This window comes from Ylistrum balloti, unplaced genomic scaffold, assembly GCF_031769215.1.
Source record: "Ylistrum balloti isolate Yb309-2 unplaced genomic scaffold, AGI_CSIRO_Ybal_v1 Utg369990, whole genome shotgun sequence".
NCBI classification, from domain to species: domain Eukaryota; kingdom Metazoa; phylum Mollusca; class Bivalvia; order Pectinida; family Pectinidae; genus Ylistrum; species Ylistrum balloti.
In genome coordinates, this window is record NW_026782073.1 from 855,320 (window position 1) to 868,049 (window position 12,730).

A 12,730-nucleotide genomic window follows, 5' to 3' on the forward strand; every position below is an offset into this window, starting at 1 on the left:
ATTAGACCTGGGCTTATAAGATAAAATTATATGTTGATTCAAATGGAAATAAGCTTATATGTTACCCTTGGCCCTGATGCTGTATCTTAATGTATATATCATCCAGGTTTGTAGGTAATACCACACCACAATGCTACTTATCATTAGTAAACTATACATTTTATTCCAGGAAACCAGGTGCACCAATTTGAACTACATAGTATATTAATTAATAATAAATGATTGAAGATAATCTCTTGAAAAATAATACTTCGGTCCTTAAAGTTTATGCTGTCATGCAAGCAAAGCTGAGAATGATGTTCATCTCCCTAAACCAGGACTACTTACTTTGCACACATTAATATATCTGCATAACTGTCACTGTCAGTACATGTTCTCAATGTGACCCCTTTAGGTCTACCATGTGACCTCCCAACTGACTGTCATGTGACCTGCCCTCAGTGAGTCAAATTGACAGATTTGTTAGCAACATGTAGATCTAATTTAGGGATCAATGGCCAGTATTGATGCGGTCAATATCTTGCATGACTGTAGCCAGTATTGAAAGCCTCTTGTCATGGTGCGGCATTGGTTGCTGAGCTAGTGAATGATATAAAGTTGGAGTGGCTTGTTTGGTGGCAGCCTTGTGTGTAGTGTATATATATATATGTATGTATGCATTATCCCAAATGATCAATATGGGGACTTGGCAAATTTGATTATTTGGTTTCTTCCTGAGCAGGACTATTTTATTGATAGAGCTGTCAAGTGCTCATTTGTGAGAGGAGAACTGTTATTAAAGGTGGATGGTATAGTCAGTTAAGTGTCAACCAGTTTAGATAGCAGATGCTTTAGGGAAAAGCCACAGGTCATATAATAAAGAAAATTGCAGATGCATTTTCATTGTGACATTTATTACTATATACAGTACACTAGCTGTACAAATTCTTTTTGTTTTTTTCCTGAAAAATGTTCATTCATGCTAAACATCTATTAATCATCAAATTATGATTTTGACCTTTAATTTGCTTTGTTTGTAGGGGTTTATTTTTAGTGCTTTTAAGAGCCAATAGGGGACTCTATTCACATTTCAAATTACATCATATTTAAGCTTAATTTCCAAAATTTGCAATTTACTTTTGAAAATTTCCTTTCTAATTTACAAAACTTCTCAAAATTAGGCCAATAAAGCCCTGGTAAGTTATGATGTTCAGTATTCATTAGTAGCTTGAAGATGTATAGACAAGATAATTAAATATCTGACTAAGAATACCTTTGGGGATTGATAAGTTGGTGTGCTTGGAATTGTGTCTTATGATAAAATTTGGCGTAGTATTGCAACATCCAAGTGTCTTGTTTATGAGTGTTCCAATACTGCTATAGAAATTGAATCAGGTCACAGGTTCCAAGCTAATACAGCTGTTTATTTTTACAACCCCACCATTTAGCATATAGTGTAACTTGATTTTTGGGGGCTTTCCATCATAGGAGAAATAAAGGTCAGTTACAATAAGAACATGTCTTGTAGAATCAGTGTTTCAGGGTTCAAGGTCACTCTGCTAATCATACAATATCAATACATTTACATAGGCTGAAGGATAGTCATTTCTTAGAGGAATTTTTGAGTCTTAAAAATGAAGTCTTTATTTTGAAATTATTTTTAAGTACATTATAAGTCCTGTCTGCATTGTTTACTTACTGTCCAAAATGAAAGTAGGTTGGTGTTTGGATTCAGGTTGTCTATCTGTAGAGCTAATACATAAACAGAGTGTTTTAAAATGAATACTGATACTTTTGAAAAGAAACTTGTTTCACTGAGGTATTGGTTAAATCTGTTTATCCCGAGTATTACATAATAATAGGTTTTCCTTTCTTTTTCAGATTTATTACAATGCACAAATGAACCGAATGTGTCAATACCTCAGTTAGCTGATTTATTGATAGAGAGAACACAACATCAGAACTGGGTAGTAGTCTTCAAATCTCTCATTACAATTCACAATCTCATGAACTATGGAAATGAGGTAAGTCAAGTTTTATTTTTCATGAATTAAACTATTTGGTTAGAGTTTGCTAAAGGTCAACATGACCTGGAATGTATTTTTGAATTTTTATTTATATTGACTTTCAAATTGATGCATTTTCAGGATTATATTTCGTTGTTGTTGAGAGGGCAGTTTACATGATATGATGTTGTTATCAGTGTGTCTTAAGTGAAAAATAAAAAATCCTGGATCAGTAGTGATTGTTGCTAAGAAACAAACATTGTTTATGAAGTATAAATGCTGTAGTAAGACATGAATGATTAGCCTTTGTAAGGCTCTATATTAGAGAGCTTGGTAATACTGATGTCCTTAATTGTATCAAAGATATAACATGTAAACAAGAGAAATAAGCTTGATAGATTGTTACTTTCAAACTGAATCTGTAAGCCCAATCACTTCCAAGGTTTGGTTATAAAAGAAAGCTTATCGAACACTTAGGATAGAATGTGTTTAAACTTTGTTGAAAAGAATGTAAGTGTATCCTAAGTGTGTGACCTTGGCAAAGAAAATGGTTCTATTTTTTTATCAGCTAAATTACTTCCTGAGCTCAACTTATCTAGTGTAGAATTTTACTCCTTGGTAGTTGTTTTACAAATGCTCCAAAAAGGCTGAAATTGTCTGCTAAAGTTGATACTGGGAACTAAGTGTGTTGTATAGTATACCTCTCCCAGAATCTACTGTAAATGAAACATTACATATACTATTTGTAAAGTTCAAAATAGATAAAGTAATAATCAAGTCTTTGTCATTGGTATAACTATAGTATAATGCAGAATAAAAACTTGCATGTTTGTATGAGGATGATGGATTCAATCCACATATATTTTATTGCTGAATTAAATTTAGATATATATTGTTAATGGTTTTCATCTTTTGATAACACTGTCCATAAAGAATGGGGTTTTAAAGGCTATTTTATAGTGCTGTCACACTGAAATACCTCATTGTAGACACTGTAACATCACGCTTAACTGGTACTGGCACTAGGCTAACTTGTTTAAATTGATGGCTAATGAAAAGTAAAACATCTTGCAGAGAACAGCTATTGTTTATCCCAAGTTTGGAACAGTGAAATTTTAGCAAATAACTGCAGTGATGAATTTTCCAATCCAAAAGAATTGTAAATGAATAAACAACATACAAAAAATTCAATTAGCATAATTATATTGAAGCACAACTGTTTCAGCACAAAAAGTGTGAACAAGATAACTGCTGAAGATATAGACAGTAGTAAGACTAGATTTGTCTTAATGACAGAACAGAATAGTTTTCTAAATACTTTACTGTCAGTGCTAATGTGCCATTTCAAAAGAAAATGTTTCATTCATTGACTCTTCTCAATAACCAAAAGGCTCAAGGTCATGCTATTGGACCAGTTGGATGCCTAGATGTAGGACTACCCATTTTATTCAAATGAATGACTTTGACCTATTTTTAATGTCCATTGGTCAAATGTGTTAAAAATTTTAAAGGACGTCTTCTAAATAACCAAATGACCCATGGGTCATGATATTGAGCCAGTAGTATGCTGGGATGAAGGGTAATTGTGTTTGTTTTATGAATGACCCAGACCTTCATTCAAGGTCACAGGGGTCAAATATGCTAAACATCAACAACAGATGTTATCAGTTCCTTTACTTTGAAGTATGCATATATCAGTTCTGTTCTGTCTGCCCCAATGTTGGAACTGATGGACAGGTTCTAAAACTATCATAAGGCCTGAAGACCTCAGGTGACCGTCCATAGGCCCATAGGCTTCTTGTTATTGAATTCAGACAGGTTCTAGCTAAATCTGTAGTCTGAATTTCAAACAGCTTAATATTGAATTTTGATTGAAATTCATTGAGTTTCATATTGAATTTTTTAACAGACATTAAACAGTTTCATTATTGAATGTATCAGAAAGTTCCCCGTGGAATTTGTCAACTGAATTTCAAACTTTTTATATGTTTAAATTGTCAACTAAATTTCAAAGAGTTTGATATTGAATTTGCTTCCTGAATTTCAAGCAATTTTGAATTTGAATTTGTTGACTGAATATCAAACATTTTCAATTTCCGTTTTGTTGAATTTCAAAAAATTGCTTTTGAATTTACTAACAGAGATTCACACAGTACCTGGCCTCAAACAACTGCACATTCAACTTGGGTGGATTCATTGACAAGGGTGGAGTGCAAGGTAGGTACAAATATCATGTCATGATATAACCCTGTTTATATAGTTTATATTACATAACATAGAAAATATATTGTAAAGGATAAATTATATGTATTATTTGTCCATTTCTGTGTCGTAACTATTGCATAATCTGTAAGTTTAGTGATCTGAATGGGTCTCATTTTTATTCTTTTTCTTACAAATAATTTATAGAAGAAATCCTTTTTAGATTTTCTTGATCCATTTTGCACTTATAATAATCCATGGTATACGAAAATGCTGCATATCTTATCGGGTTTTTGTTTACCTTTAACAACTGATAAACATAGCTGTCATGAATTACCTGTAGTCATCTGAAGTTTCACAGAAATGACCAATGAATGGAAACAACATAGATATCCTCCTATCATTCAGTACAAACCGTACATTTGTCACTTAATCATGTATGGCAGGTTAGTTACGCAAACATCGCAGTTTCCTTGCCTGTAGCTTCATGATAGTCGGAAAAATGAAGATATGCTGAAATCATTACAAGCAACTTTATCTCAGAAATCCAAATTTTATTTATCATGATATTGCAAAAAGATTTTCTCAAAGCTGTGTTTTCTAAGACAAGTTAGTGTGAGAATTGGCAACTTCTCAAATCATTGTGTTAAGTCTGTTTATAAAGGAAACTAATTGACATTTAAAGTTTCTGTAGAATACTAGGGAAGTCTACCTTTGTATTGCGACGTTAGGGATCTCGTCTGCTATTGCAGGTGTGGTGCCTTTAAAATTGGTCATACATCATGGTAATTAAGGAGACTTTTTTCTTAACTGCCATGTAAGTTATTTGGTACTGCTCACTTGTTTAATAGCTATGCACTTGCATAATTGAAAACCTTGCCATCGTTATGTGAAGACTTCTATGAGTAATTGCCTTCATTGAAATTGTCCATTCTCTAGTGTGTGACCTGTGTAAATTTATTCTAAAAGTTATCTCTACTCTTTGTAACAATGCATTGAGCAATTGCAAAAAATTTGTTTCAGAAACCAAAGCATTTTTACATTTACTAGATGCAGGTGGAGAATCTTTTAGTCTATTAGGCCATCTAAGTCAGTCTCCTCCTTCTGTGACCCTTCAGTACCTCCCTATGGTATAAACCTTTAGTCAGTCTCATCCTACTGTGACCCTTCAGTACCTCCCTATTGTGTGGACCTCTAGTCAGTCTCATCCTACTGGGACCCTTCAATACCTCCCTATGGTTTATACCTGTAGTCAGTCTCGCCCTACTGTGACCCTTCAGTACCTCCCTATGGTTTATACCTGTAGTCAGTCTCACCCTACTGTGACCCTTCAGTACCTCCCTATGGTTTATACCTTTAGTCAGTCTCCTCCTACTGTGACTCTTCGATACCTCCTTATGGTGTGGACCTTTAGTCAGTCTCCTCCTACTGTGACCCTTCATTACCTCCCTATGGTTTATACCATTAGTCAGTCTCATCCTACTGTGACTCTTCAGTACCTCCCTATGGTGTGGACCTTTAGTCAGTCTCGCCCTACTGTGACCCTTCAGTACATCCCTATGGTGTGGACCTTTAGTCAGTCTCACCCTACTGTGACCCTTAAATACCTCCCTATTGTGTGGTCCTTTAGTCAGTCTCATCCTACTGGGACCCTTCAATACCTCCCTGTGGTTTATACCTGTAGTCAGTCTCCCCCTACAGTGACCCTTCAGTACCTCCCTATGGTATATACCTTTAGTCAGTCTCACTCTACTGTGACCCTTCAGTACATCCCTATGGTGTGGACCTTTTAGTCAGTCTCCTCCTACTGTGACCCTTCATTACCTCCCTATGGTGTGGACCTTTTAGTCAGTCTCCTCCTACTGTGACCCTTCAGTACCTCCCTATGGTGTGGACCTTTAGTCAGTCTCACTCTACTGTGACCCTTCAGTACCTCCCTATGGTGTGGACCTTTAGTCAGTCTCACCCTACTGTGACCCTTCAATACCTCCCTATTGTGTGGACCTTTAGTCAATCTCATCCTACTGGGACCCTTCAATACCTCCCTATGGTTTATACCTGTAGTCAGTCTCCCCCTACAGTGACCCTTCAGTACCTCCCTATGGTATATACCTTTAGTCAGTCTCACTCTACTGTGACCCTTCAGTACATCCCTATGGTGTGGACCTTTTAGTCAGTCTCCTCCTACAGTGACTCTTCAGTACCTCCCTATGGTGTGGACCTTTAGTCAGTCTCCTCCTACTGTGACCCTTCAGTACCTCCCTATGGTGTGGACCTTTAGTCAGTCTCACTCTACTGTGACCCTTCAGTACCTCCCTATGATACCTCCCTATGGTACAGACCTTAGGTAGTCTCCCTACTACTGTGATTCTTAAAGCACCCTTCCTATGGTAAAATCCTCTTTTATCCTCCTATGTCAGAACAAGATACCAAAGTCAAGTGAATTGTTAAAAATGTAAGCCTGGAACATTTTTACGTTGACTAATCAGCAAAGCTGAAGACTTTTTAACGGATTGTATATAGAAGGACTTGAACAATGTTTGACAACATGACAATTAGGAGACAGTTTTTACAGCATCTTTCTTGAGATAGCTATAATAAATGGTGTGCCATATTGAAATAAGAACTGAATTAGCTTGGCTACATCCCTAGTGTATAGGAATGTTATATCAGCTGGTGTGATGTTGACCTGTACCTATCTCAGATATGGCTGTACTTTGTATTATTTGATTAATATGTCTATATCTATTGACAATCCAATGATAATTGATTTATGATAGAGCCATATTTATCCTATCTTTTATTGGCATTAAACATGATTATGATATTGGTTTGGTAAAACTAGCACTAAATAGGTATGTCTGTAGGCACACTGAGAATCCCAGTTAGGTCTCTCTGTAGTTGTGTGTTATTATGTTACCATACTGATGGATCCATTCTGCCATATCATAAAGCTGATGTTATCTTGGTTGCGACCTATAGTGTATCATATAATGTCAATAAAACTCTTTGATTTTTAAAAACCAGACAATTTTAAACACAGAGTAAATTAGGGCTTTTATTTACTGGTATTCACTAATATAATTTGAACAAGCTCTACAACTTCAATATCCTTTTTCCTTATACAGAATAAATTCATTTGATGCTTTGTTGTTGAAATAGTACTCCCAAACTTCCATACTGCTGTCATCATTAACTATTTAAATTTGCTTTCCATGTCTGTCCCTCGTATTGCTGTGGGTTTTTTTTCTTTTTTTTTTTTAATTTTTGGGGGGTTTTTTTTTTTCCTTTTTAATTTTTAAGTGAATTATTAACATTGATATTTATTGTTAGAACTATTTTTATTTTTTAAGAGTTGGATTTTTTTTAGTCTGACCTACAACCTACAAGTTGAAATATTGGTTATACCTTCTTTTTCGTTCTAATTTCCCATATCTTTTTACAACGTCTACACTGAAACACCTTCAGAAATTGTAATAGTTAAAAGTTCTTTCTTTATTTATAGATTTTGTTGTTTGGAGTTATCTTCAGAAGGTAATATGTATACAGATTCTAAGGTCGTGGTTGACTAGCTGAAAACAAAATACCTTTGGTTATCAGTCATTACTTATTAGTTGACTTCCATTTTCTCTACTGTTAATGATGATTTTAATTACAGGTCAGTGACTTTGTCGATTACTATCACACAGTAGTTATTCGTCCACTAGTCACAAAGTCATTATGTGACCTTCAAAACCACCTTAAAAATACTAGGCAATATCTAATTAACTTTCACCATCATCACACAACTTAAGGAGTTAAATGATCTTGACTTCCATGAAACTTTGGACTGTGATAGCTTAGTCCATGGAACTTTGGATATTTCAACATCTTGGGAAAATATGAGATGTGCTCGACCTCTGCCAGGGGGCCTGTTTATGTTTTCAGGAAACTGAGGTCATAAATTGTCCTGTTCTGTTGTGGTTTGTGTCCTTAGGCACTTAACTCAGATTATTGAAGATAGCATGTGGTGGGCATTCCACCTGTTGTTCACTGAGGTGATTACCAGCTACTATGCAGAGATCTGTTCAAAACGACCTTAGCTATTGACAAAGTGATAGATGCAACAAACAAACATATCCATCAAGCTAATAATAACTTCAACTTCCTCCACACAGTTGTTTGATTAGGCCTGTATCAAAAGAAATGCTGTGACCTTAACATCTAGCATATTTGTTGGATATAACTGTAACCACCATCACACACTACATAGATATGACCTTGACAACTGTTATACATGCTATATGACCTTGACCTAAACATGTTATATGACCTTGACCTCAAAATTGATGTTTAGTTGTATTGTAAAAGCCTATTAGATGCTGGAAGCACAGCCATAGTTATCAAGTTTTGTTCTAAATCATGTTGTTTGCCACCACAATTTTCTCTCACACCAGAAAATTGATCTGACATTTTTTCTTATTGGCCATGTTGATGTTAGTTGCGTCCATTAGCTTATTGGCACTGCTGGAATTCTCACGAGGGGGAAAACTGGCCATAGACATAGTCATTAATCACTGTTCAGTATACAGGTTTTTAGCAGAGAAATAAGAATAGTCCATCTGTAACACACAGATATATAACCTGTTTTAACTAATAGTGATTTTATAAGTGTCTGAGAGCTCTCCGAAACAGAACAAAAGGCAGAACAGTTCAGTATTTTGGGGTTCTAGATTTGTAAGATTCTAGATGTAACAGAAGGGATTGTGTATCTTAGGATTCTAGATATAACAGAAGGGATTGTGTATCTGTATCTTAGGAATCTAGATATAACAGAAGGGATTGTGTATCTGTATCTTAGGAATCTAGATATAACAAGGGATAGCATATCTGTATATTACTTTCCTAGATATAACAGAAGGGATTGTGTATCTTAGGATCTTAGATATAACAGAAGGGATTGTGTTTATGTATATACAAAGAATGGACTATCAGGTAAAATGTACTGGTTCCAGGTTAAATGATATTCCTGTAGGCTTAGGATAAAAATATATATAACTGACAGAGTTAAGTTATGATCTCCCCATAGCATTATCAGATATATATGTATAGCCTTCAGTCCCATACTGAGTTATCTCCCATTGTTTAGTACTGTCACTTATATTTCGGATGGGATTTATTTTTGCAATAATATGTAAGAAGAGCCAATTCAAATCTCTCCAGATGATCTGTATGAATTTCTTGTCCTTGTTATTCTGTTGTTAACTTGCTTTACTTTTGTTTACTTCCATTGAATTTATATTTACGTAAACATTATATATCGCAAACAGATCTGCTAGACTTTTTCTTTTTTAATTCAGATATCTTTAGAACACTGTTCTTTTAAAAGCAATGCTTTCTTAACAAAATGGTGCCATTCAAATGCACAGCTATAGGTCAGAGGTCAAACACATGTGCCACAATACTTAGAAATGTAAATCCCTGATGCTCTTTTTGTGGTGGAAAGGTGCAAAGATATTTACAACAACAGAGATTAACATGCAAAATATCTATTTTAGTAAATAGCTAAATGTACAGTAAGAAAACCGTCAGAGTTGTTACCCCTTGGACGACTAATGTATAATTAGTATAAACACATAACAAAGCCTAACGTTTAACATTGCACAATACACCTGGCCTATTGAAGTCCTGTCATCTTACCAACTCACTTCACTCTTCAAACAGAAAAGAATATGGAGTGTTCATGTTGTTTTGTCTATGTACTGGCTGGTACTCCAGTAAATACAATTCAGAATGGACACAACATACATCACATGGCTAAATCACTTTTTACAGGTATAGTCAAATGACTCTCATAGGCAAAATGGCGGCCAATATAAAGCTGTTGGTTTGCGATATGGGAGCTTTCTAAAGTCTATGTCTTTAATAGCTAATCATTTGCGAATTCAGAGTCAATTCTTCTTCACTTACATATCTGCAAAAGTGAGTTCCTGAAATAAAGCATTTGCTAAATCTAAGTGATTTAAAGCATCTATCTATGAAAAAAAGTTCTAGACAGACTCATATCTAAGTCAAGTGTGTGATTAATTTGAAAAGTATCTCAAATACTGACTGTTTTCTGAGGGTGATTTCCGTGAAGGAAATAGAAACTTGGTTTATTTTATTAAGTATATTTGTATTTTGGAAGTTTTCACAGGAAACAAATCGAGGCCTTACAGATATGGAATTATTACTGGATGATACATAGAAATCTGTTCTGAAACATATCGTGTTCTTCTGGGACTAAACTTGACTCCACTGTTTTAAGACAATATAATCTGTGATTTTAATGACAAATAATAATTCTTGGATTCTGTCAAATTCAACCTTTTCTTCGAAGACAAATCTGATAAGAATTAGCAGCAAAAGTTTATTTTTTTGTTGTTTGTAAAGAAGTTGGTCACAGTGACCTATATTTGGTACCATGTTTCCTAATAGAACATTCTTCAATACAATCAAAATTGGTATAGTAATGTTTATGGGTGAAAATCATGTGCCTGAAAAATCTCACCTCATGTCTTATACCTTTGTAAATATTTCCAAGAAGCAGGCAACAAGCAAGTAATTCCTGCATATACCATAGGGTGGAGATAAGAGAAGTCTCACTCAACAGACAGGTGTTGAATGTAGGTGTGATTGTGTTCTTTAATTAAAAGATGTGTCGATCACAGACTGTTCCCTATCACTGCTGGTGATTGAGATTTCTGATCATGAATGGCGTGATATCACCAGGTGGGCTGTATCAGCCTCCAGCAGCTGAATGCAATGTCTTGTAGGACTCATTCCCACTATTTTTGTACTCTTCAGTGCTATTTTTGTCCCAAGATTACAGTCCCAATGATTTAAGCCTTTATCATGACTAGCTAATTGAGGAAAACCTCCTATTTTATAATCAAATAATCATATCAAATTCCTATGTGTACTTATCAAGTTTCTGTTGGCTCATCTTGCTATTTCTGATAATGAAATTGCACTAGTAATGCCCCATACTGGTAACTACAGAATAATCAGGATTTTCTAAGTGCTTGTGTCGAGTTGAACAAGAGGTTAACCTGCAAGATTGAATTGATAGTAATTGTATAAATTTGTCATCAAGTACACACGGATTAGTTTGACCTTTCTGCATTCAAGGTTATTGATTGGTTGGACCTTTCTCCATTCAAGGTTATTGATTGGTTGGACCTTTCTGCATTCAAGGTTATTGATTGGTTGGACCTTTCTGCATTCAAGGTTATTGATTGGTTGGACCTTTCTGCATTCAAGGTTATTGATTGGTTGGACCTTTCTCCATTCAAGGTTATTGATTAGTTTGACCTTTCTGAAGTCAAGGTTATAGATAATAAGATCTTTATAGTAACAGTCTTTGTTATTTGGAAGAGAGATGTTGGACCAGGCTCTGATAGATTATAAGATTTTTAACTGTGTGTAACATTCCATTGTCATATCATTGAAATATGAATGCCGTTCTGGATGCATCGATTTTTAACCTGATTTTTCCTAAAATTTTCATCAGAAGACTGATGATGACATCACACTTAGTCTCACAAAAGTATTATTTATTGTTGCTTGAAATTTAAATGTCAAATTGTGGACGGATTAAAATATTTTCTGTCGCTGGTACCATATTACCCAACATTATAACACTGGTAAAACATACCTGACATTGTAATTACAAGAAAGGCAATAGGATGCGTGATTGTGCATTAGGATGAGATTAAACTTACATACATGTCACTTACATGAAACAGCTGACATGAAATCTGTGTGCCTAGAAAATTACATTTAAAGAACAATAATGGCATGATAATCCGATATTTATCATGGATTACGTTTTTTTCATTCATGAACATGGCATGATTACAACTATTTTTATGAATCCTCCACTAGAAACTTTGGGGATTGAAGGGATGGGAGGTAGGGCTATAGCTTTATCTTGTGTGTGTCTGTCCATATGTCATTTCATCCTTCTGTTCATCCTTCCGCCATCTTGTTCAGAACTCTATCTCCAACACTACTTGTTACTGGAAGTTCATACCTGTTGTATGGGGCGATTTTAGTGAGGTGGTGTGTTGTGTATCATTATAATTTAATACTTGTGGTATGGATTCAGCGTGGTGAAGGAGTGTGTTGGTGGGGGATTGTAACTTACCAAATTGTCTTGTTATTGTATAACTTATTTAATAAATAAATCTTTTTATTTTTCAGGCTATGATATGTCAACATTTATCAGGCGTTACTCCAAATACCTGAATGAAAAAGCATACTCCTACAGACAGATGGCATTTGATTTTTGCAAAGTCCGGAGAGGGTATGTACTTAAGTATGAGGAAAAAATGTTACCTCATTTCAAAATCTGGAAAGGATATGTCCTAAAATATTGGGAAAGAATTTTGCTTCATTCAAAATTCAAAAAGGGTATGTACATAAGTATGGGGTAAATTGTTAATCTAAAGAAAGTTTATATATAAGAAATGGGTAAAATATTCCTTCACTGAAAGTCTGTAGAGGATATGTACACTTACCTG

At 34.9% G+C, this 12,730-nt stretch overlaps 1 protein-coding gene across 5 annotated transcripts in view; it reads left to right on the plus strand.

Annotated features, from left to right (window-relative positions):
* Positions 1–12,730, plus strand: part of LOC132547942 (phosphatidylinositol-binding clathrin assembly protein LAP-like) — a 73,452-nt gene that overhangs the window by 17,882 nt on the left and 42,840 nt on the right. For all 5 annotated transcript variants that reach the window (XM_060211752.1, XM_060211751.1, XM_060211755.1 and 2 more), the window contains exons 2-4: positions 1,861–2,003; positions 4,127–4,202; positions 12,411–12,513. In XM_060211752.1, the coding sequence (XP_060067735.1) occupies positions 1,861–2,003; positions 4,127–4,202; positions 12,411–12,513 (322 nt within the window). The remainder of the gene's footprint in view (positions 1–1,860; positions 2,004–4,126; positions 4,203–12,410; positions 12,514–12,730) is intronic.